General features: G+C 36.1%; 1 protein-coding gene and 1 long non-coding RNA gene across 2 annotated transcripts; both read left to right on the top strand.

Moving 5' to 3' along the window:
• Nucleotides 1-2,856: 2,856 nt before the first annotated feature.
• On the top strand, nt 2,857-7,434 carry LOC134651867 (toll-like receptor 6). The gene has a single exon (XM_063506989.1). The coding sequence runs from the start codon at nt 3,050-3,052 to the stop codon at nt 7,028-7,030; it is 3,981 nt and encodes a 1,326-aa protein (XP_063363059.1). The 5' UTR covers nt 2,857-3,049; the 3' UTR covers nt 7,031-7,434.
• Nucleotides 7,435-22,512: 15,078 nt separating this feature from the next.
• LOC134651593 (uncharacterized) lies at nt 22,513-22,860 on the top strand. The gene is made up of 2 exons (XR_010097132.1): nt 22,513-22,738; nt 22,781-22,860. It is a non-coding gene; the product is annotated as an uncharacterized LOC134651593 (long non-coding RNA).
• Nucleotides 22,861-27,480: the final 4,620 nt, after the last annotated feature.

The following is a 27,480-nucleotide window of genomic DNA, read 5'->3' as shown; positions in this document are numbered from 1 at the left end:
TAGCTGCGTAAAAAAAATAGATACTTAACCTAACTTCGCCAACCGTTCGTAATCATTTTTTAAATATTAAATTTATACTAAAACTTATGCCTAAATGTTGAAATACCAAACGCCCATGACACAAGTTTTAGTGAAATTACGAGGGGCGTTCAAAATATTCTCGGTATTGATATCTTACGACCTCTTCTAAAATTTCTTTCGTTACTGGCCGCTAAGGTTTATTCATTGACATTAAAAAAAAGTATAATTCGAACCGAGATAGTCTTTTGTTTTTCTGCAATTGCTGAACAAACATGAACATCCTGTGCGAATTGACAATGTTAACTAAATTAGAACATCGATGCGTGATAAAATTCTTGACAAAACAGGGTAAAAATCAAAAAACCATAAAAGAGGAAATGGATTGTGTTTACCGTGAGTCTGCTCCTTCTTTATCTACCATTCAAAAGTGGTCAAGCGAGTTTAAACGCGGAAGGGAGAGTATTGAAGATGACCCTAGACCTGGCCGGCCTGTAGTAGCTACTTCACAAGAAAATATTGATAAAGTGGAAAAACTTATATTGGAAGATGGTCGAGTGAAGGTAAAATCTATAGCACAAGTAACCAATCTCTCTATTGGTACCGTACATGATATTATACATGACCATCTTAATATGTCAAAAGTAAGTGCAAGATGGGTTCCGCGAATGCTGACTCGGCTTCAAAAAGACATGCGTGTAGCTTGTTGTTCCGATTTTATTGACCTGTGCGGTGAAAATCCTGATGAGGTGCTGCAAAGAATAGTTACTGGAGATGAAAGCTGGGTTCATCATTATGACCCAGAGAGTAAACAAGAGTCCATGCAGTGGCACATTAAGGGTTCAGCTCATCCCAAGAAGTTGAAGGTCATCCCTTCAGCTGGCAAGGTCATGGCCACGATATTTTGGGATTGTGAAGGAGTATTACTAATCGATTATAAAGAAAAAGGTGTAAATATCACAGGACAGTACTACGCTAACATTCTACGTCAATTAAAGGATGTAATTAAAGAAAAGAGGCGAGGAAAGTTAACTAAAGGTATTCTGCTTCTGCATGACAACGCCCCCGTCCATACTGCTCATATTGCCAAGGCAGCTATTGTTGAACGTGGGTTTAAAACTGTTACTCACCCACCGTATAGTCCGGACTTAGCCCCCAGCGACTTCTTTTTGCTCCCCAATCTTAAAAAGGATCTGCGTGGAAATAAATTTTCTGACGATGAAGCATTGAAGGCGGCAGTGGAGGAGCATTTTTACACGAAAGATAAAAAATATTTTTACGAGGGATTAAAAAAAATAATTGATCGATCTTTTAAGTGTATGAACATAGGGGGGGAGTATATTGAAAAATAAAAATATCAAACTTTTCGTACTTGTTTGTTTTCATTCTCATACCGAGAATATTTTGAATACCCCTCGTATGATTAAATGCTAATTAAGGCGAAGTTATGTAGATACTAAAGGCGAACTTCGGGTAACTACCAAGTCTTATTTTCAATGAACTGTCCAACATTGGTAGGTAACAGGGTTTGGTGATTTGTAAACCTAAACAAGTATGTTTTACATGTTGTCCGCTTATAATGTTTTTAACTCAATCCTTTCGAAGACGGGCGGCATTCAAATGAGTTTCCGCGTACAATCGTACATTTCCATGTCGCAACGATGTCACTTTTTAAACGGTTTTATTTAGCTTGACCCCGTATCTTCTTGTATCTACATATAGGTATGTGATTCAAATCTTGCAATCGATTTTTCGAACACTTCTACTTAACCGATTTCGATGAACCTTACCCGAAACCGAAAGTCGTACAGACCTGCTAGTTTAACTAGGTACTTATATTATTGTTGCTATGAAACAAATCCTTAGTGACATATTACTGACTTCCAACTCTTCTGCAGTTCTGATGCTGCACAGTTACTTCCTGCCGTAACCGCCAGGATTGATACAGTTCTGATTTTAAAGTAGGATTTGAAGTATTGTGCAGGGGCACTTTTCTAGTTTTTGGTACAATTTCTGACTAAAAACCGTTTAACTTAAAACTTTTTTAACTTAATTTTTATTTGTAGTTTTAGCTACTAGTGTAAAACTACTATTTCACTATAAAGGCTGACAGTAAGATTCTGTTTTGCCCTGAAATAGTGTCGCTACAAGCAGCTTAGGTACTTGCAATATTGTGCGTAGTTACGTCACGTCATGTATAATTGCAGTATTGCGTCGTCACGAAGTTTGTCCGGACTGTGAAAAAAAACAATTTTGTTACCTACATACTTCAAGTGGTGAGTCTACTCTCTTAATTAATAAGTAATTTTATTAAATTCTTCCTTTCGTTATCTTCGTTAATCCCATATATTGTTTTTATGTCTTGCCTATTTCATAATTTCGCCACGATTTCAATAAATAAATAAGTATATAAAAATAAGCTCCATTGTAAGATTTTCCTCAAACCACACCACATTATCTATACACAAGTACATAAGTACTATAGTAGTACAGTTTAAGCGTTCCACGCGAAAAAAGGAGCGTAAAACATGTGGGGCACAAAACTATTTCCCAAGGCTTTTATCTCATTTTCGAGACCCGGACCCGAGTAAAAAGTTCCAAGTTTTCACAACAGGTGTGCCCGATGTAATATTAGCTTAAGGATCACTCTTTAAAAAAGTTTGCCCTATATTCCCCGATATTATACTCTAGAAAATTGTTCAAGTAGAAAGATGTTTTTAGAGCTTTTAATACCTAATAATAACATATTCCCGGAAATTGTCCGTTGTAACGTAGTTTATAATTAATGCCGATAATTGTACGGTTTGCACCCTCGCCTCGATAATATGAGATGAAGTTAGTAGTAGGCGCCGGGCGGGCGGGCGGCGGGGCCTCGGAGGCGGAGTTAGCGAACCCGTTCAGTCGGTGGGCATCCGCCGTCCCGACCGTTCGCGTCCACTCCACGTGCCCCGCGATGACGTTCACGCCACGTGAATATTTATGATGCGATCAACGCTTAAATGGCACAGCCGCGTCGCTCGCGTACCGTAAAATGCCAATGAAAACTTGCCGCAGAACTTTTCGTCTGTTAGTGTATGTGTTGTTCTATCATGTGGTCGCCGGTGAGCCGCACGAGTGCGGGTACCGCCAGGAGACGGACTCGGAGGATGCGGTGCTGTTCTGCAAGATACGCACCATCAGCAGCATGGATCTCCTGCTGCAGAACATCTCCAGGACTCATTACGACGACATCACGTCGCTGCACGTCCAGTGCAGCGAGATTCTGTTCTTCGAGAGCTCATTAACTACTCACTCGGAGAAGAAAAGCAAACATACGAACTTGTCGAAACTGCGGGAGCTGGTTGTGGATAAGTGTAAGCTGCGACAGATTCCCGCGCGGGCCTTCGAGAACTTCAAGGACCTGAAGCGACTCCACGTGACGACGTACAACAACGAGTGGTCAGCCATGACCATGGAGATCAACGAGCAAGCCTTCGCCGGGCTCAACGAGCTGATAGAACTCAACCTGAGCGACAACAACATCTGGAGTACGAAAACAGAAACTTTCTGCTCGCTCTACAGTTTGAAAACTCTAAACTTGACTAACAACCACTTGCAAAACATAAAAACTATCGGATTTTCGGATTCGTTTAGAGAACAAAACTTAAGCGTAAGAAGTTGTAACTTAGTTATAGAAGTGCTTGACTTGTCGTATAATGATTTAATTGTAGTTACTGACAATAGTTTGTCGAAGTTGCGTTCACTTTCCAAACTGTTTTTGCAAAACAATGTTATTTCTACCCTAGAAGATAATGCCTTCGAGGGGTTGCTCAGCCTACAGGTTTTAAACTTATCTAGTAACTTTTTAAACGAAGTTCCACCAGATTTATTTGCAGATACGAAGTCTCTAAAAGAGATTTATTTCAGTAATAATACTATGAAAGTATTGCCACCGGCGCTTTTTAATGGGTTAGAATATCTACAAATTTTAGACTTATCACAAAATGCACTGACTAGTAAATGGGTGAATAAGGGTACTTTTAAAGGATTACTTCGTATGGTAATATTAAACTTATCCTATAATCGATTAAATAAAATTGACCGTTATCTATTCCAAGACTTGTACAGTTTACAAAAGTTAAATTTGGATCATAACGACATTAATTATATCGATGATCACGCATTTGAAGAGTTGAGAAATTTGCACTCATTGACTTTATCAAACAATAAACTAACACACATTCATTCCCATCTTTTCACTGACTTGCATGTTTTGCACGAACTTTTTATAGACAACAATTTAATAAAGCACATAGATGAGAACGCTTTTGACAACATGACGGCTATAGAAGACTTGGGCTTAAACGATAATCTTTTGTCATCTATTCCTGTATCAATTCGCAAGCTCCGCTCGCTGAGGTCATTGGACATCGGCAACAACAATATAACCCATCTGAACCGGGAAAACTTTCGCGGCCTCTCCGAACTTTTCGGGCTGCGCTTAGTTGATAACAAAGTAACATATTTAAATGACGATACTTTCGAACATCTGCCCCAGCTACAGGTGCTCAATTTAGCCTCCAATAACATCAAACACGTCGCTCCCGGTTGCTTTCGTAGAAACGTAAATCTAAAATTATTACGCATGGATGGAAACGAAATAACCAATTTCGATGGTATTTTCAGCACTCTCAACAGTCTGGTTTGGCTCAATATGTCCCAAAATAAAATTATATCCTTCGATTTCCGAAGTTTCCCCAATAGCTTGGAATGGCTCGATCTACATAAAAATTACATTGAAAACTTTGTCAACGACGACATGAATACAGATGTTAATATAAAATTACTAGACCTCAGCTTCAATAACATTTCCCAGCTTACTGTGACTTCAATACCGAAATCGGTGGAAAAACTGTATTTGAACCATAACAATTTACAGCACATTCAAGTCGGCACGTTTTCAAAACTACAAAGACTGTCCATTGTGACGTTAAATAATAACAAACTGATCCAACTTGACATGAATGCATTTAGGTTAGATCAAATAGATGAAGATAGCGACCTGCCAGAGTTCTTTATAAGTGAAAACCCATTTGTGTGTGATTGTTCGATGGAATGGATTCAACGCATTAATTATTTGAGTCACACTCGTCAATACCCGAGGGTTCTAGATTTAGATAAGTCGCTGTGCTCGCTCGTGTACTCGCGCACTAAAGAAAAGAAAACTATAATAGACATGTCGCCTTCTGACTTCCTTTGCCCGTACGAGAGCCACTGCTTCGCTCTTTGCCATTGCTGTGATTTCGTCGCGTGCGATTGTGAGATGATATGCCCGAGCAACTGTAGATGCTATCACGATATCACTTGGAATGCGAATGTAGTCGACTGTTCGAACGCCGGCTATACTGAAGTCCCGGACAGAATTCCAATGGACGCTACCGAGATATACTTGGACGGAAACGATATCAGTCATCTGGGAAATCACGTTTTCATAGGCAAAAAGAAGCTACAGGTTTTATACCTCAACAATACAAAGCTGAGTGAAGTTAATAACCAAACTTTCAAAGGCGTCGATTCGCTCAGAGTTTTGCATTTAGAAAACAATAAATTAGTCGAGTTAAAAGGAGATGAGTTTTTACATCTGAATAATTTGAATGAATTATACTTAGATCACAATGCGATTGTTCACGTTGCGAATAATACGTTTTCCTCGCTGAAATCCCTTTCAGTGCTCAGAATAGACGACAACAAACTTGTTAACTTTTTTCCTTGGAAACTGTTAGCGTCGTCTTCTAAAAGTTTAGCTCATGTTTCTATCGAAGGCAACCAATATTCTTGCGACTGTAAGAGTATAGCGGAACTAGACTCTTGGTTGCGCCGCGATCCAAATGATCCGGAAAAAATGTTATGCACTGATACCGAGGGCAAGCCTACTAAAATAACAATCGCTTCTGTTCTGAGTCATTGCAAAGAGTACATGGGCTCTATTAGCGATCCCACAGTTTTAAGAGACGAAATCGTTTCAAAATCTATATTTCTTCCTAACAATTATTTCGCCGTCATCTGCGGCGTGATAATTATCCTTGTAGTAATTTGTCTCATAGGTGCTATATTTTATGCGTTTCGGTACGAAGTCAGTGACTGGTTCTATACGAAATACGGAGTACCGTTGTTTAAGGAACAATCATGCCCGGATGTCGACCACGTCCTGGATAACCCGAACCACATGTACGAATACTACGTGATATGTAATACCAAAGATAATAACTTCGTGAATCATAACATAATGTCGGAGCTAGAGTATAGGAAAATGATTTCGAAGAAGCCGATTAGGAATGAGTCACCGCTAAACATTCTCACAATTGACAGTTTTTCAAAAAGTTCCAAATTATCCAAACGCTTAATCATCGTCATTACAACCAATTTTATTTGCGGTGATCTGTGCGACATCCATTTCAAAAACATATTCTACAGTTACTTAAAATCATTAAACAGGAGTGATTTGAACAAAGTGATATTTATTAAGTTAGTAGATAACAACCAAATAAACGACGAGCTCTGTTTCGTATTAGATAAGTTTAAGAACGTGTCCTGGGGCGACCCCCGCTTTTGGGACCGTTTCGTAGCCCTACTCAATTCGACCGATACGATTATCACAGTAAAAGGCTCTGAGCAAAGCATGTTCAAGAAGTCTCGACAGACCCCGACGCTGAGGTACACAACGATGCCGGTCACAAACGATAGTTGCTCAAAGCAGAATTTCACGAATTCCTTACAGTATTGTAAGAGGACGGACGGCGAATCGTCTAACAACGAGAGCTCGCCGTCATCCGACAACACGTACGGGGAAGGGGAGAACTCGAACAATAGCTACATGTCCATCGACAACCGGACATGTCCTCGGTTTAATTATGACCTGAGGTTGTCCCCGGGCGCCGGTCACGTATATTCTAGGGTAGAAGATATCTCCCCGACTGTCCCGCGCTCTATAGCGGCCAGCGCTTCGGGAAAAGGCCGTACTTATTTTGTTTGAAACACAATCTCGTTACTTACCCCCGTTTTAGTCTAGTTTTTAAGGCTTCAATGTTGTAACAAGTATTTATATAAATCTGTACATATAACACTGTGAATAACGTACCACTCTGTCAATTTTCACATACGTAATCTAGTGCGGTATAAATGTTGGTACGGTACCTATAATGTACGAATCGAAACAATATTTTGTACAAAAATGGCGTGAAAATGTTGAGTCTGATAATGGAAAACTTTCAAATATTTAAATTTAATATTAATCGTATTTTACAAAGTTTATTCGAGCTGAATGAAGTTCGCAAAGTCACTGTAAAACAACACCAAATAGTTTAAGATGATTTTCATGGTTTCCTATAATAATCATTATTATAATGTAAACTAGTAATGTTTAATATACTTATAACTTTATTTACAAAGTCATCTTGCTTAAATAATCTTAATTATACCCATCGCGTCGAATCATGCTCCCTATGACAGTTCCTTCAAGTCGCTTTTGGTTGGACTTAATAAAATAAAATAAAACAATTATAGAAATTTCTTTTTACCGTATTTTTATTACTTAAATGATACATTTCTACATATACTTCCAAAAAATGTCTAAGCATATAAATGAATTAAATTAAATTACATATACTTAATTTAAATGAACTGTCATAGGGATCATCATTCGATGGGATAGGTATAAAAATACCTTATTTTTTTGTTCGGTTCATTTCAGCTTTTCAAATATTCTGTTTTATTTATAAGTTATTATTATTGGCCTGATTTTATTTTTGCTTATTGGAATATTTTATAGCTAAAAGCAAGTATGTTGATGTAAAATTGATGTGCTTTCTAACAATATAACGGAAAGATGTAATATAATCTATGTTCGCGATGTTAAAGTTATCGGTATAGACCTATACGGCTACCATAAGTTGATATTTGACTATTACGCTAGAGACTGCTAACGAGTTCACCCAGCGCAAAAATTGTCAAATGCCAACTCGTGGTAACCGTACTAACCGCTTTACGTACCTATTATTCTATATTTAAGCTAAATCGTGATATTAGGTTTAACAATTATAAACTTAAATAAATGTAATTTTTGGATTGTAATTATTAGACGTAATAAAATATTATTGTTTTGTATAAAAATGTACAAAGATATCTTGAAGCGGTAATTAAATTATACTGAGACGTTTTGATACTTACAACGCCTTTTATTTATATAATACTTTAAATTAAACTGAAAAACTAAAAATATTACAAGCAGGTGGTTTAACCCCAACGTCCCCAACAGATCACCAAACCCCATTTCAATTCCAAACCAGTCAATGTTACAGTTTATTGAAAATAATGGTTGGCAAAATACGCACCTAAAATCGCTTTTAGTATTTAGTGTAGGTACTTCGCCTTAACTAGCATTAAATCATAATTCTACTAAAAATTGTTTTATCGAATTCATGTCATGTTTACTATTCAGGATTAAAATTTTCACAATAAAAAAATGATATGTCAAAGTTGGGAACGGGTGGCGAAGATAGGCAGATCTTTATAAAATCTTGACTTTTTACTTTTAAACTATTTTAATGCAGCTCATTGTGAATCCAATAGATATCTATTTCTTGGTAATTTTATTATTTTTACGAGTATATACAGTGAAACCTGGTTAAGTGGGACCTGGATAAGTGAGAAACCTCTATAGCTGGGACTCATGGTGCGGTCCCGACACTTTAGCGCTGAATTACCTCTGTTAGTGAGAAAAAACGAACCTCTATAACTGGGAATAGTTGTTGTGATTTTATAGTCACATCTACCTCTATAAATGAGACTGAGAGTGTATTTTACCTCTTTTACTGAGACTATATTTATGAGATTACATTTTCCTAATTATTTTTTTAGAATTTTATAGGAATTGACCTCTGTATTCAGATACAGAGGTCAATTCCTATAAAATTCTAAAAAAATAAAGTCCAAGTTAGAGAGGTTATAGATTGACGTTATCTCAGGATAACGTCAATCTATAACCTCTCTAACTTGGACTTTATTGATCAATTTCCGTATTCTTACTAACTCTTAGTCTATCCACAAATTCCGCATTTGCTTAATTGTGTCTAAACGACTTCAAGTTTCATTTAGTTACTTTATCTAGTTAAAAATATCGAAACGAAAGCTGAAATCTTGATAAGTAACACAAATAAACAAGTTTTCATTTAATAGATTTCTAAGACGCAATGAAGTCCGTAGGTATCAAATTTAATTGCAAAATCTATCCTTTGGAGAATCATTCAAAATAAATTCAAATAAATATTTTTAACAGACTTCAAAAATATTTAGGGACAAGGATTATTTTACCTTATTTATTTTTAAAGATAATTACAAAATACCTTATTAACCACCTCTATAACTGAAATATATTCTTTATCTCACCTCTATTAATGGGACCCCCTGTAAATGAGACAGAAATTTATTTGTACCTGGCTAACTGAGAACCTGGGTAAGTGGAATACCTCTTTAAGTGAGACAAATCTGCTCGTCCCTTGAAGTCTCACTTATCCAGGTTTCACTGTATTACTGAGGCGAAGTAGGGAAATACCAAAGGTGAAGTTAGGATTGCCTACGGTAGTACTTTCACCAACCCTGATTTTCAATGAATTGTAAAATTTATAATGGTGGTATTATAAATAATCATTCTGCAATAGAGCAAATGTGCCACAGTTATTAAGCAACCAATATTATACAGCTGATTTAACCTCGTGCCGCCCAATGTACATTAAGGATGTACACTCAGTTTCGATGGAATGTCAACCTTAATTAATAACAAAGTAGGTAGCATTTCATTTGTCTCGAAATGTTTTCGAACAAATGAAATTTAACCTAATTGAAAATTGAACAAGATTCAAACTTCCTTGGCTATCATTTTGTATAGTGGGCAGCACTAGGTTAAAAAAAAAATCAGTACGCCTTCAGATACATTTTTAACTAAAGTACCCATTTCGTTTAATATAATTTAATTGAAAACTTTGAAGAAGAGATCGGGCGACGAAATCATTTAATTATTTTATTTATTTAATCCACCATTTTCATTACCGGACGAATAATATTCTTAATTTATTTTATCGGTGTGATAATTTGGAAAGCGATTGCTATTTCATCTCATTAAAATATTTAACTTCGTAATTGCGGTTTTGACACTGTATTGTACAAATACATTTTAAAAATTAATTTAAAAACTAATTGGCGCCATTTAATTGAGGTCCATTCGAATGCGCACCTGACATCAAATGACATTTGAATCATATTGGAAGAAGGAAGATTGGTAAGTATAGTATGTACAATCGCCATCAGATATATCGGAGCGGCCAAGGTGTTCACAATATCTGAACACGCACTTGACAATAGAGGCGTGTTCAGATATTTGTGAATGCCTTGACCGCTCCGATATATCTGATGGCGACTGTACAGTCGGCTCGTTCGCCAAAAATCAGCCAGCATCAAATTTAATATAACGGATCCGACTACGTATCATATGCTACGTTTTGAATCGTTACTTTTGCACCACAGATAGAATTATAAGACCAACGGCTATCAGTTCTTCAGTCTTTTATCTCCATTTTTGTCGTCCGGATTTTGAAAGAAGTTAATGCTTTATTTTTTATTATTTTTTTAAACATTGTCTAAAAAACACTTTTTTCGTATCTAGTTTTCTGTGAAGGATCTTAAATAATATACGAAGTCTACGTATTTGGGTTCTTCTTTGACGTCTCGAAATTCGAAAAACGTGTCGATGAAGGGGAGGAAATAATTTCACGGTGGCACATACTTTTGGAGGGTTTTTTCATGCTGACTGTACCAATAAACAATACAATAATTAGTATAGTAATACCTATACATTTATTATCATTATCAGTCTGCAAACCGGGCAGTTACTTCCTGCCTCGCACAGCTAAACAGATTACTGTCAAATGAAATGGAATAAACACGATAACGAATATTCACGATATGGAATAAATCCACGAAAACATCTACCTAACATAAGGCAAATTCATAGTGCAAGCTACTCCACAAATACTACAAAGAGGTAGGTAATGCTTGTGTCCAGCGAGTAATCGCTGACAGTCAAGATCTATTTCTTATGATATATGAGGTATAATGCGACATAAAATGGTAGAAATGAAATACAATGGAACTAAAAATTCCATACAATTTTTTTTTAATAAAATGGCTTTTAGTCCTCGTTAAATTTAGCTAGGTGGATTCTGCCAATGTCGAGGTGTAGACCTTTGACTTGTGAGACGAGAACTATTACTACTACTACTAAATTGTTGCCATGTTTAAACATTTTACGTCAAAAATGTGACAGTTTCGTAGGAAGTGGCGCCCTCAATAATTTTCTACAATTTCTTGTCGGACTATAAATGAACAGACGAATCACCTGTTTAAAAATTTAATCATATTTTTCTTCGGCACATTGTAAAGCCTGACCAGTAATATATGATAATTGTCAAGAGGGCGCTGTTATTCTCATGTATTGTACTATGAAAAAATAGTTCCAGTGAAATTCCGCAACATGGCGCGAGATCATATATTCATGGCCAAACTTTATTAGCTGCCCAATGCTACTACCATTTAAGGCGCGTCGTCAAATTTAATAAGTAAATTGACCAAAACATCTAACATAAGGCCTATTCATAGTCCGGGCTAATAACTCCACAGGCCAACAATGGCAGTGTTGCCGGCAGCTAATTGGCTGATTGTGCGTCAGTAAAGATGGCGGATAAGCTAATCTGTGCATCACGAGATTTATAAGTCATTGAATTATAATTGAATAACTAGTGATTATAATTGGTGTGCTTCTTTTGTGGTAAACTAGAGTTGATTAATTACAATGAGCTAGCTTTTATTTAACTTACAAATCTTATAATGTTTGTAATGTGTGTAATAGATGTCTAGTTCAAAATCCGAATCGGGCCCGTAATATTTTTCTTCTTAAATCTTTTTAAATCTTCTTCTTCTACCTTTTTCCATTATCTGGGGTCGGCTATCCTTGTCCTCTTTCTCCACACAGTACGATTTTGTGCAGTTCCGGCGTCAATATTTGTGTTTTTCAGGTCATTTTGGACCGTTGTCAGCCAAGTAGCAGGGCGTCTTCCACGGCCCCGTTTCTTCTTAAATCATATTTTTGAAGTGAATACTTCTTTAGCGGCGCTGTGCACTTTTTGTGATGGGGAAAAAATGTTAAACTCGTAACAGGTATCACGTGACCGTAAGACGTAAGACTAGGGTTGCCAACTATTTTTTGGTCGAATATAGTATTTTTCAGAATAAGGCATCAAAAATATAGTAATTCCAAAAAAATATAGTACTTTTAGATAAAATACTAAACATAAGTGTAAAATACGTTTAATCGGAAATATAGTATTTTGAGTTTTCACTTCTGGCGGCACTCCCTGAGTGCAACCCGTTGTTTTTTTTTAATGTAAGTATTTGTAGTTTTAGTATTTTCATAATTTCTGTGGCAAGTTTGTCTACAAATAAAGTAAATTTTCTCGGTCTCAGTCGGAATCTTTTTTACAAAATAGGTATAATTAAGTATTCCAGTGAACCGAAATTAATTAATTAAGTTACAGTTGGTTAGCCTTATATAGTTAGACCAAGAAAAGTCTGCAGCGATTTTGATAGCCCACGCAGTGCAAGTGTTATTTATACGTCATAATTTCATAGAAGTTTGACATTTAAAATAACACAGGCACTGCGAGGGCTGTCAAAATCGCTGCAGACATTTCTTGGTCTAACTCTATAAGTTTTCCTTATTTTAATAGTTTTTTAAACAGATTCAAGTAAGCATCGTTTATTCCATCTACAATGGACTAAAATCTAATTCGAATTTTCCTGTTGTAAGATTTGTAAGTAAGTTTTACCTTATTATTTCAGTTACCATCAATTAATTTACTCGTCATATTATTAATACAGTCCATTAAATTCCAGAGTTTATTTACGTTTCATCTTTTCCTTGTTAATTAATTAAGAAATAAATGTTAATTCAAGCAGTTTTGTGTTGGAAGAAGCAGAAACTAGTAAAATAATGTGTGTATCAAACATTATTTGCTGGTAACAACATTTTAACGTCAGTATTTTTACTTTCTCAGACAGCTTACCTACTAAATCTATTTATAGTGTGTCAAACGACTGTCTTATTTCAAACATAGACACAGAGAGTCATAGGTACTATCTTTGTCTAACACTAGTACTAGCACCCAAAAGAAAAGGATGAGTATAGTTTTTTTTGTTCCTATTTACTGACAAATTGGTTTGACCATCTATACCTACTTTAATCTATAGATGGGCCAATTTTTATTGTGTGGTTGTTTTTTTTTGTGAGCGATCGATATAATTTGGTGGATAGATAGAAACTCTTTCTACCAGATGCTCTGAGTTATAAGTGACGAAAACTTATGTTAGTTTTGAAACTGAACTACATACATTTTTTCGGGTCAATTTTTGGTTTCATATTTATTCCGCCCAGAATAATAATGAGCTCTTTCAAACCAACCAAAATGAAAAAAAAAAAAAATCAACCAAAATGTAGTATTCAAAATCCAAATCAACGAAAAAAAATTCACAAAAAATTAAAGGCGGCCCAGATGGCGCCATAATTATATGTACAATAATAATAATATATGTATAACATTATCTCAATCTAAACTATTTACTGTCTCCAGTAAAAGGTCAAAGTTTACTACCGATACTTTGAGGAAACTAAATATTATTAATAGGTATGGCCCTGAGTAAGTTATTGCCAGTAGTTCAATAGACTAACATAATACGTATTATGATACGTGATGAGTGAATGCTAGAACAATATTGACTATGTTAATCATAATATGACTCAGTCATGAGCTTTGAATAACAATTAATGTTTCTCGGTCAATTGAACGAACTAATACGCTTGAGTAGGTAATAAAACAGATTCACTATTTAATAGAAACGGTTTGTGGTATCCTAGTAAGAATATGTTGGGACCTCCAAAAAACACAAATATTGTTAGGTAGGTACCAATAAAAAAATAAACAGTCCCTACCTATAATATATTCAAATTAAGCATAACAACTAGACAGCAGGCGGTACTAGCGCTTATAAAACAATCTCTTTCAGACAACCTTTTGGTAGTAGTAAGTAGACAAAAGATTTTTTTTAATGTGAGTATGACAGTGTAAATGATAGAAGATTTGATAACGGAAAAACAAACAGAAAGCAAATAAATAACTAGATTAAAATACCTATACTGTCAATATTTACCACACATGTTTTAAAAGCTTTTATGGCAGTCGAAATAGGAATTGCCACACTCATGTTATTCAACGGCCTCGCTTCCCTCGTCCGTTAATATCACATTAGCTCAGCATTTCCCAATTATTCAGCCTTTATATGGTTACCTAAAAACAGCAATGCGGGCAAAACTGAGGGTGGAAACCTGGAAACTAAACAACATAATTGTTATTTTCACATTTAGGTACACGTGTTGAACTTTATTTTGCGCCTCCCACGCGTGAATCATCATAACCTTTTACTGTTAACAAAAATAATCTTAATTTCAACCGCTTTGTGCATTTTTTCGACAAAATACGTTAGGAATAAGCTTTTAGCACGGTCTTTTGTGAATACTAGTAAGTATTTGATTGAAATTTATCGCGCCTTGCTTTATTTGAATGCGATAAGGTAATTCTTTAAAATTTATATTTTTTATAGTTTTAAAATCAGTTCACATGTGAATGTGAAGTGTGGCGCCACACTAATGATTTTAGTAGTAGAAAACTAATTAGAAAGTAATACTTATCGAATCTAATTAGAAATCTTATAATAATCATAGATTGTATACGATATAAAATAGAATTTTACGCGATTTCGGGGTTGATCATATTGTAAAAGTTACTCGCTACCTATGATGAAACTATTCACCTCGCGAGATATGTTTAAGAGTTGAAAAACTGCATTACCATGCATCGGTATTTTATGAAGTGTTAACTATTTAAATACATTAGCTAAAACCTATTTTTACTCGTAATTGAAGAATAGCAAATTGCACGGAATCCGCTAGTTTCTCAGTAAATGTGTGTCAAATTAATTTCCAAGCCGCCCACCTCAGTTAGCGCAGTGTAAAACAATTCGTTTGACAGTCATGTGGAAAGTTTGGGAAACACACGGATCACTTACCTATTAGACCTGTGGTCCGAAGACTGATCGTCACATTTTTATAACAACAGATAAAAATGTGGTTGTTAGAAAAATAGGTGGACATCAATTTTACATTTTATAAAATTTTATAATTTAACTTGTAGTACAAGCCGTTGTTTATTACTCCTTTTATTAGAAAGAGACTTCTTGTTTCACAAATTACAAGTTTTCATGAAACGGGCTGTATAAGTATCACTACATTATCACTAAGTACAAAGTATACAACAAAGTCGCTTCCCGCTGTATGTCTGTCCCTATGTATGCTTAGATCTTTAAAACTACGCAACGGATTATGATGCGGTTTTTTTTAATAGATAGCGTGATTCCAGAGAAAGATTTATGTATAATTTGTTAACCCGTGCGAAGCCGGGGCGGGTCGCTAGTAATGTATAAATTTGAAATAGGTACTGCACGAGTTGTATGGGCAAACAAAATACTTTACAAATATACAGCGCCTATTATGCCCGGAGAACCCTTCAATGGTGCAGTACGGAGTCTATATTTCCTACTTTCCTAGTCTGTGGTATAACGCGACAGTTAACACATTGAAAAGGTCACACTAAAACACTCAAATTGCAAAGACAAATGATTTAATTCACGCGTTGCAACTAGTTGTGTACCATCGGCAGGGGCCCGTTTCTCAAAAACTTTGTAATTTGTAATACAAGCGGATGTCACATTTTGACAGCTTTTGTTAGAAAGGGATTTCCACTTGTATTACAAGTTACAAGCTTTTGAGAATCAGGCCCAGGAGTGGCAGGCTTTGCAAACATAATAATATTACAATTTCTTCTTAATGCTATTTATACATTCATTTAATGATCTCCACGAAGGAACCGTCTACGCTGGCTATGTATATTATTAATCTTCTGGTGCTTTATTTCATGCATGGTGTAAAAAAAAAATATTTTAAATACAGTGAAATACTCTATAGAAATGAAATCTAATAAGATGATACGTCTACCATTATACTCCTACAATGTTCCGTACTGATAAGACATCTTATTACTTAGATTTAAATATATTGTTCTCATTAACGCACCATGATATCAATCTATTTAATCTATTTCATTCCCGTATCGGCTGCCAATTTTAATCGGATGACATTGGCTGCATTCAAATACATACATATTAGTCCAATCAAAGAAGACGCTTTATATTACTGTAACAAGAATTACTGTTCATGTTTGACCCACATGAAAAATTCTTATTAGGGTAAAGCGTCGGTAGAATACTTTTGATAACATTATCACATTAAGCCGTTCTATTCTAACTTGAATCCAACGTATTGTTATGAAATTCCTATTGAAAATCGCCAGCCTAATATTTATACTTACGAGTAGGTATGTGGGTATTAATGGTATGTACGTGGTATGTAATAAAGTAGATAAATCCATACAATTATATTCCAAGCGTATGGCAACGAATATTAAATGGGTGCCCATTTTCCCGCAATTGATTCATAAAATATTATCATTTGTTTTGATAATGAATATGTATTTTGTAAGTTTTGTATGTAGCTTACCTATTTAGTGTAAAAAGCGTCCTTTATAAGAAGCTTTCAAGCTTCAATATATCATAAGTCATAAGTCATTTATTGGAAAAAACAATTTACACGTTATAATTGTAGAACATTATTTACATATGTCGAGCCGTAAAAATATGCAAATCAATATGAAATAACCTAGATCATGAGATCATGACATTATTATTCATATTATAAAATTATGGATCACTTGACTCCTTTTCGTGGTAATTTAAGTACCTAGTTATAATCGTAAAACGGGTGCCCATGCAACAAGCCAGGGTTTGAGGCGACGTTTAAATACCTGATTGATCGGTGTATAATTACGAATGCGATCGTCTCACGGGACTAGGTCTGTATTAGTTTTGACATTCGGCCTGATGGATGGAGTACAATCTCTGGACAAATCTCTGCAATGAACGCGCCCGTATGTGTCACTATCTACCACACAACTTTTACCATCATCTTGCACTCTATCTCCACATCCCAAGGACGATTTTTCGTTGTTTTTTTATAGAAATATGTTGGTCAGAATTTGACTGGTACCACACACGTTTTGCCGTCTCCCTGCACTCTATCTCCAAGTCACAAGGACGATTGTTCCTTGATTTCTGGTAGATATATGTTGGTTTGCATTGACTGGTGTTAGCCCAAGGATTGAGTTTTGGTTTGACGTGAATTTGGTTCGTTGTTCAATTTTGTTCTGACATTGATTCTTTTGAAGCTTTGGATGCCAATGTGTGAGAGAAACATGGATTTTAGAAAATTTGTGAATTTGCTTTCAATATTTTTATTTTAACTTCTGTATACCTACCAAGTTTCATCTAAATCGGTTCAGCGGTTTTAGCGTGAAGAGATAACCGATATACAGACAACATATAGAGTTACGCAGGTTAACATTTTACAGAACATTGTGTAAATAGTGCATAAAGTGACTTAATAGCGAAATATACAAATTGCTTACAAGCTCTTGTGTACTTACTTGTCTAAACCAATAATATGAACAACCTATGAAATAGCCTACGGTTACCAATATTTATTCCCATACAAAGGCCAATTAATTCCATTCATAAAGGTACATTCAGATCGTCAGTAGAGCCATAAAGGGTTTGCCACATCACAAAATGTCATCTTCCGTTGATTATGTAGGTAGCTGTGGTTACCGTGAATAGAAAGATTGTGCCGTTCACTGATTAATTTCAGAAAGTACTAAGTACCATCCCACACTGTTAACTGATAGTTCGTAATAGTAGTTTATGTGACTGCTACATAATGAGAGGCATTAAAATACGAGTGTGGGTTTAAGAAACGAACGTTAGTGAGTTTCTTAATAGGAACACACGAGTGTTTTAATGCCTAATTATGTACAGTTACATAAACTACTAATGATATGTGTGTAGATAAACCTTATTACAAAAGGCATAAGGTACACCGATGAACAGTTAAGTGTGTTGCTGTTTGTACAGTCGGGTTCATAAATATATCACCATTGCAATAAGATGAAAAAATGTAACATGTTTATGAACTCGACTGTACCATCGTTAGACGTCGAACTTATTTTAGATAGCACTAAATAAATGAAAAAATATAACGTGGGTTTATTTGTGAATAAAAATAACAAATTATTTAAGGATATTATTAATTGTTTTAATTAGTATTTACCTATTTAAAACATTACAATTATTTCTGTTAGAACTATTGAAAAAAAAATAGCGAATATTATTTAATAAATAAATAATATAATTATATTATAATATTATTTATTAATATATTTTCATTAGGAATTTTTAATTAGATTATAAATCATTATAGATAAACTACTAAACACAAATAAATTACTTCATTAATTAAGTATTATCAAGAATCCGTAAAAAAAGTTAAGTTCTGTAAACAGAAGACTTAATTAGAGATTTTAGCGAATGGTGGTAACACCATCTCTATACACTTCTCATACGTCCAAGTCATCTGATTACATGCGTACGACACTGTCAACTGGCTATTTGTAAGCCTTATCCCAAAGACATAGGGTCCAACGAAGGTCAGTTAAAGTACAATGATTACCAAATCCGTAGCATTTCCTGAACGAGCCTAACGAGTCTCATTGTGAGCGTATGCGCATCTTCATAACAATTCTAGAAGAATGCAAGTGTATATGAGCTTTATATGTTGGCTTGAGACCTTTTTCTAATAAGTATCCGTGTGCATAACAAAATTATATGCGTTGTTGGGTAAGTGCAATCAGATTTTGATTTTGAAGGCCGCGTATGATTTGAGTTGTACAAAAGTATAATGCAATTCAGCTATATTCGAACTTTAAGATACTTAGGTACGTCAAATACTAGATATTGAAACGATATGGATTGGATATGTCAGTGTCAAACAAGTGTCAATATTGGCGGTTCTTCAAACAAACACGTCGGCTTCTTGTCGACCGCCATCTTGGTCACATCGGGTCGTGATTAATTTCTTTGTTTTTGCCCATTAATGTTGTTTAAAGTGTAATACTGATAGCTTATTATACAGTAAACTAATATGGAAGTGTGCGGATAATGAAGAATTAATCTTGATACGAGTTTAATCGCCATTCTGGCGTCAACGCCAGGTAGCCCCACGTGGCCCTTGTAAAGTCCAGCTATCGCCTTACAAGAGCTCATAATACAACCGAACAACGTCGTGCTCTACGAGCATTTGGTATTTCTACCTCTAACCGTGGCTGGCTAGAGCCCTAGAGGCCATAATTTTATAGTTTTATATACCGTACACTGGCTGAAGTTTATTTATTACAAATAATATTAATTCGATCCCACGAGGGATCCACTTCGACGTTGGCGAAATCATCGACAGTATCGATGGAGCCATATTACCCAAAGATTGATTGAAACAAACACGTCAATTTTGACACCTGTTTGACACTGACATATCTTGGTGATGTCTAATAGAGATATATAATAGATATCTAGTTCAAAATCGGAATCAGGCCCATTGTTTCTTTAAGGTGACTTACGAATGGCAACTACAGCTGCAATAGGGAAATTACGCGAAACTCTGCATAGGGGGCGCCACTTCCACAATCCGTCGGTGTACTTCCGTTTGGCCCAAATACATTTCGCCAAATTTCACTTCCCAACAAACTTATCGCAATAGTTTCATTTCCCAAAGGAACCTTTAGCAAAGTTACACTTCGCATATAACTTATTTGGTCAAATTATCATTTGGCATGATTTTACTTTGTCAAATGTTATTAGGACAAAAACTTATTTAGCAAACGTTTTTTATTGGCTAATATTATATTCCAAAAAGATGTTTGCTCAAATTGTCACTTCGCAAATTTGGCAAATAGGCATCTCTATTTAAATTTGAACCTAATTTCATTCTGTTAGAATTTTGAATTGATATAATATTTCTACTCACAATCAGTAGCTTTCTCCATTCTAACTGAGAAAAAATGTCCACAAGTTTTTGGTGCATTTGTATGAAATTTTGGGGACACTTTTTTTCTCGTATTAGGGTCGAAAGAGCTCGTGATTCTGACTGGAAATAATATAAAAAAATCACAGTTCTGTGTAATGCAGATTGGGGGTAATCTTCATAAATTAAGTTAGGTACAATGCAGTACCAAAAAAATTACTATGTTTTTTAAATTTTTAATCATCAAAATGTCAAAATCAAGTCAATTTCACTTCTGATCAAATCGATCGATTTGATCATCCCGTCTGGATACCGCTTTACCAGTTACACTACACTGAATAGGATTGGCAACTATCAATGGTTTGCATAGATGGCACCATCATAGCTTGCCGGGGCTTGCCCCTTCTCTAGTTGAGTTCTGTGAGATTTGGCTTATAGGGCTGGCATCTAGGGCATAAAATTCTATATAAAAAACAAGAATTTGACACAATTCTAGGGATTGACAGAGCAATCTATGCTGGCGCCATCTGCTAAATACTTTGACCGGCCAATCCCATTGATTACCGAATCTTAATTACTTAATTTTTATTTTAGGTCCTTATATAATTCTAGAAAATATTATTGCAGAAATATTATTGTTCATGGTTCAACAAATTACATCCGTTTGCGTAAAACATAACCAAAATGATAAAGTATTTCAAATGAAAGCAAAAATAAAAATACTGCAGGCCCTCTATTGGTATGTAAATGGTATGCTATGTAATATTTTGGGACATGTAAGTTATGCTTAATGATACATTTGACTAAATAATACTTGGTAAAATGAAACTTGACCAAGTAATTATTTGCTAAACAATAACTTGCCAAAAAAGACTATTGCTAACTGAAAAATTGCGATAAGTTGTTTTGCCAAACATTTTTTTGGGAAATGATAATTTGGGAAACATAGTTTGGGATGTGATACTTTGGGAAACGTTTTTGGCCCATTCATTAGTAAACCCAATCCGTCACAATCTAAGGGTCTATCGTAAACGAGAGAGTCGAAATTTTGTTATCTAACCTCTCTATCACTCTTGCACATTCGAGCGATAAAGAGGCAGATTTCGCGTTTCCCGGTCGGCCCTTTGTAAACAAACCGCGTTGATGTATCAATGTCATAGTTTATTGTCTGTGAAAACTTGTCAAAAAACAGTTTAAGGTACGGTATGTATAAGATGGGCCAGCGTGTAGAGAGGGTAGAGGGTAGTGGTAATGGTGTCGATGGCTTATGGCGCGGCGGGATAGCGATGGGATGGCCACGGTGTCGGTTTTTCGTCCGCACATCAAAGGTAGTGGGCCAGCGATGATGCGTACGCATCTACATGTGGCTTATTCCATAGTGCATGCTCTCAACCGTCGCATGGCCAGCTCGCTGGTCCAGCGATGTGCCATCGTATAGAAGACATAACCATCGCATGGCAATCTCGCTGGTCCAACGCTGGGCCATCGTGTGGCGGAGCCATTATATCATAAACAAATGACGGATCTCCAGCTGATATTATAAGCTTAGGAGACCACAAAACGAAGTAACGCCATTCATTGTTGCAATCCACAGTTTTATATCCGCCACACCGCACACAATGAAGCATGGGCTTATAATCGGCTGCTATTTTAGTCACATCCGGAATATGAATGGTACAATTGTTGCAACTGGTTTCCTGTAATCCTACTCGCATACAACGTCTTATGTTTGAAGTAAAGTGTAGTGTGTTGAGACCTTTAGGGTTTGTAAGCGGTTGTAAAGCGATAGGCTATCGTGGGTGGTTCAAAGTATCATGTTCGGGGTGGGTGTCATATTATGTCGGTTACTGTATAGGTATATGTTCGCTAAAAAACCACGTGCGAGTTGGACTCGCCCACCGAGGGTTCCGTGCCTTTTAGTGTTTGTTGTTATAGCGGCAACAGAAATACATCGTCTGTGGAAATTTCAACTGTCTAGCTATCACGGTTCATGAGATACAGCCTGGTGACAGACAGAGGGACGAACAGAAGAGTCTTAGTAATAGGGTCCCGTTTTTACCTTTCGGGTACGGAACCCTAAAAATAAGCGTTAGCATTGAGACCATGATTTAGGCACTTATGATTAATGTTTGATATATTTTTTACACGAAACATGTTTTTTAAATAAGGTCAATAAAGTTTTTGACTCATAAACTACCTATTCAACATTAAGTTATTCGATTTGTTCTTGATGTCCATTTGTCCATTAACAATATGTGCGAGCAAGATGCACTAATTGTAATACTGGACATTTTTAAATCATTGTTTTTAGGGTTCCGTAGCCAAATGGCAAAAAACGGAACCCTTATGGATTCGTCATGTCTGTCTGTCCGTCTGTATATTACAGCAACTTTTTTCCGACACTATAAGAACTATACTGTTGAAACTTGGTACGTAGATGTATTCTGTGAACCGCATTGAGATTTTCACACAAAAATAGAAAAAAAACAACAAATTTTGGGGGTTCCCCATACTTAGAACTGAAACTCAAATTTTTTTTTTCATCATACGTATGGACGTGTGGGGTATAGATAGATAGATACCCCACACGTATGGGGATAGGTCTTCAAAAATGATATTGAGGTTTCTAATATTTTTTTTTTCTAAACTGAATAGTTTGCGCGAGAGACACTTCCAAAGTGGTTAAATGTGTCCCCCCCCCCCCTGTAACTTCTAAAATGATGATGATGAATGATACAATTAAAAAAAAAATATGGTGTACATTACCATGCAAACTTCCACCGAAAATTGGTTTAAACGAGATCTAGTAGGTAAGTAGTTTTTTTTGGGGTTCCCCATACTTAGAACTGAAAATAAAAAAAAAAATTCATCAAACCTATGCGTGTGGGGTTTCTATGGATAGGTCTTCAAAAATGATATTGAGGTTTCTAATATCATTTTTTTCTGAACTGAATAGTTTGCGCGAGAGACACTTCCAAAGTGGTATAATGTGTGTCGCCCCCCCCTATAACTTCTAAAATAAGAGAATGATAAAACTAAAAAAAAATATATGATGTACATTACCATGCAAACTTCCACCGAAAATTGGTTTGAACGAGATCTAGTAAGTAGTTTTTTTGTAATACGTCATAAATCCCCTAAATACGGAACCCTTAATGGGCGATTCCGACTCGCACTTGGCCGCTTTTTAACCTAAATACGGCTCATAGCCTACTAGGTGTTTTAACTTTCCACACATCGAAGACGGATAAAAAGTGTAAAAAAATTCACAAACCAAGACGCTTAATAAACATTATAAGGCACATATATTTTTGTGTTCTTTGTTTTGTACAATAAAGAGTTTATACATATATACATACAATTATGAGCTGTTGCATACATTACTTTTTCTATGACAGCTGCAGCAAAAAAAAAAAAAAAAAAGTTATTATTAAAAAAAAAGAGTTATTATTAAAAAAAAAGAGTTATTATTTAAAAAAAATTGAGTTATTATTTAAAAAAAAAATGATTATTGTAAATGAAAACATACCTCTTTCAATCAAGATGATCGGAACTTGTATCTTTAAAAAAAATAAAGCAGTTGTATTATACTCATAAGATGACTGCTAGCAGTCATCTTATGAGCCTATAGACAAAGCATTCAAATGACATTGCTTTAGATATCACTGTCAGTCATTTAATTGACACATTTAAGTGCTGGAGTAGAAAAAATAAATTTTAGTTTTGTATTTAAAAAATAATTATAAATATAAATTATAAACTCTACTGACTGTTAAAAATGTATTCAACCACAACATAAAATTGCAATTTAATATTAAAAACTAAAGATAAATATAAACTAGAAAAGGCCCCCGCGGCATTGTGCCAAAGATGCTGGCAGCATTCCCTCGCTGGAACTCTACTTGGATAAAATAAGATTCAAATTGAGATTTCCAAGGATATACAATCTATCAAACAGTTGTCGATCTTTAGAACTATTGTTCATTTGAACTTCATTGTAACAACCACATTGTAATGGAAGATACATAATGTAATTAAAACTCCAAGATTCACAATCAGTACACTTTATTCAAGTCACTTAATTATTATTTCACAGACGCATTAAATACAATTTCACAACAGTGACACTTATTTTAGTACTTTATAACACGGACTCTCGACTTGAGAGCCACTACTCAGGCCTTTGCCTACGACTAATGCTCGACAACAACTGCCGCTCGTCCATCCGGACACCTCGTTTTTACCCGTCTCCCCACTACTTATTGAGTGGGAGGCCGGTAGTTTGTATAACAGTATTATTAGCTTACCCTACGTAAAAAGAAATCTAAACAAATTATTCTAAAATTAACTTTAATTTATTAAAATCATCACATTCGGCCATCAGACATCGTGCTGCCACCTGGCGCACGTACGTAAAATATAAAGCAACATAATAAAATCAAGCTCCGCTCCAAGGATTGACAATTTGCTAGATCATTAATTTAAAGTAAAAATATTTGATTACATGGCGGTAATACTTGAAGTTACAATGGGCTAATAAAAATTATAATTTTATAACGAATATACTTAAAACATTCTCGCTTCAATAATGCGAGACTAAGTTATGGAATCATCACATTCGCAAAATGAATATAATATACAATCAACATCGTATTTTGCTAATTAAATACTTATAAAGATCACATAATAAAGAATTTTTAAAATTACTCACTATCGCTGTTACGGTGGACATTATCTGTTTTTAAAGGTTCTAATTTGCAATTGTCGGTATCGTGTCCAACCCTAAAACATTTTTTGCATTTAATAATTGGTTTGGGACATTTGTAGAACGGATGCCCTTTCTCTCTACAATTATAACATATTCCTGTAATCTCATTAGAAGTGGACTGTGCTCTGTTAGTGTTACTAGAGTCATTACTTCTATTCACGATACGATCCCTGCCTTTATTATTGACAAAAGATGGGGTAGTTCGCTGAGAGCAGAGGTAATTGAGCAGATCTTCCGGTTCCGTACAGTTTTGAGCCTGAGCACCACTCCTTACTGTTCGGTCACCAATACCATGCACGATGCAATCAACAGCCTTCTTTCCCTTAATTTCACACCTATTTAGTAAGCCTAGTTTTGCATAAAAGTACTCGCGATAGCTTTCATCAGTCCGGGAAGTGCGTGCCAACATTTCTTCAAGAAGGCGTCCGTGATTTTCTTCGCTTGGAAACGCCCTCTTGAGTTTGTGTTGCCACTCCTCCCAAGTGTACACAACGGAGGGAAGAGTCTCATACCATGTCTTTGCGAGTCCACTGAGCTTTTGCAATGAAAAATGAATAGTTTGTTTCTCCTCCCATCCATATATGGTCCTACACTCGTTGACCTTATTAATCCAGATTTCGACAGTCTGTGCTTTGTTCATTGGGTTAAATTCAGGTACCACATTGTTCATATTACTACTGCTTAAGGTAAAGTTCTTACTAGGTCCATTTTTCCATGTAGCGAGCAGCTTGATGACGTCCCTTGTAGTCATCCGACTCGATTTTCGGTGTGGACTGCTGTCACTTGAGGATGAATTCGACGACCTCCTGCGTCGCTTCTTTCGCTTGCGTTTCGGTAGTGGTGGCGTATACGATATACCGGCACGCTCATCGTCATCCGAAGCCATGGTCTTACTGCAATGATTGTAGTTAAATAAATGAATAATTATTACGGGAAAATCTGTTAATATAATTTATTCAATTATTCCAACTTCGTTATTAGGTACTATGATTATTGTTTTCTCACAAATCATATTGAAAAATCCAAAAAATATGTATTAAATTAAGTTCATCACTAAACCACATGAGTAATTATCATTGTCAAATATAATAATCGACATGGGACATACATGTCCATATATATATATTGCTACCAAACTTCATATTTGTGTATGGTCAATTATACTTATCTTTAAGATGTTGTGTCCAATATGATCATCTCAGCACTCTGGGCTGAGATTACAGCACTCTGGGCTGAGATTACAGCACTCTGGGCTGAGATTACAGCACTCTGGGCTGAGATTACAGCACTCTGGGCTGAGATTACAGCACTCTGGGCTGAGATTACAGCACTCTGGGCTGAGATTACAGCACTCTGGGCTGAGATTAACCTCAAACTATACACACATGGCACACACGGTTGATATCAGGCATACTTCGCCTGTACCACACATGTAGAACCACAAACTACACACACACATGGCGCACACGGTTGATATCAGGCATACTTAGCCTGTACCACACATGTAGAACCACAAACTACACACACTTGGCGCAGACGGTTGATATCAGGCATACTTCGCCTGTACCACACAAGTAGAACCACAAACTACACACACTTGGCGCACACGGTTGATATCAGGCATACTTAGCCTGTACCATACATGTAGAATCACAAACTACACACACATGGCGCACACGGTTGATATCAGGCATACTTCGCCTGTACCACACATGTAGAACCACAAACTACACACAAATGACACACACGGCTGGTATCAGGCATAATTCGCCTGTACCACACATGTAGAACCACAAATTACACACACATGTCACACACGGCTGGAATCAGGCATACTTAGCCTGTACCACACACTTGGTACCATAAAATCATACAGGTAAACAAAACATGGTACACGCGGCTGGCATCAGGCATACTGGGCCTGTACCACACACGTGGTACCATAAAATCATACAGGTAAACAAAACATGGCACACGCGGCTGGTATCAGGCATACTGGGCCTGTACCACACACGTGGTACCATAAAATCATACAGATAAACAAAACATGGCACACGCGGCTGGTATCAGGCATACTGGGCCTGTACCACACACGTGGTACCATAAAATCATACAGGTAAACAAAACATGGCACACGCGGCTGGTATCAGGCATACTGGGCCTGTACCACACGTGGTACCATAAAATCATACAGGTAAACAAAACATGGCACACGCGGCTGGTATCAGGCATACTGGGTCTGTACCACACACGTGGTACCATAAAATCATACAGGTAAACAAAACATGGCACACGCGGCTGGTATCAGGCATACTGGGCCTGTACCACACACGTGGTACCATAAAATCATACAGGTAAACAAAACATGGCACACGCGGCTGGTATCAGGCATACTGGGCTTGTACCACACACGTGGTACCATAAAATTATACAGGTAAACAAAACATGGCACACGCGGCTGGTATCAGGCATACTGGGCCTGTACCACACACGTGGTACCATAAAATCATACAGGTAAACAAACATGGCACAC

The sequence above is a fragment of the Cydia amplana genome, chromosome 10 (assembly GCF_948474715.1).
Source record: "Cydia amplana chromosome 10, ilCydAmpl1.1, whole genome shotgun sequence".
NCBI classification, from domain to species: Eukaryota; Metazoa; Arthropoda; class Insecta; order Lepidoptera; family Tortricidae; genus Cydia; species Cydia amplana.
The sequence above is the reverse complement of the archived record's forward strand: the minus strand, read 5'-3'. Positions and strand labels throughout refer to the sequence as shown.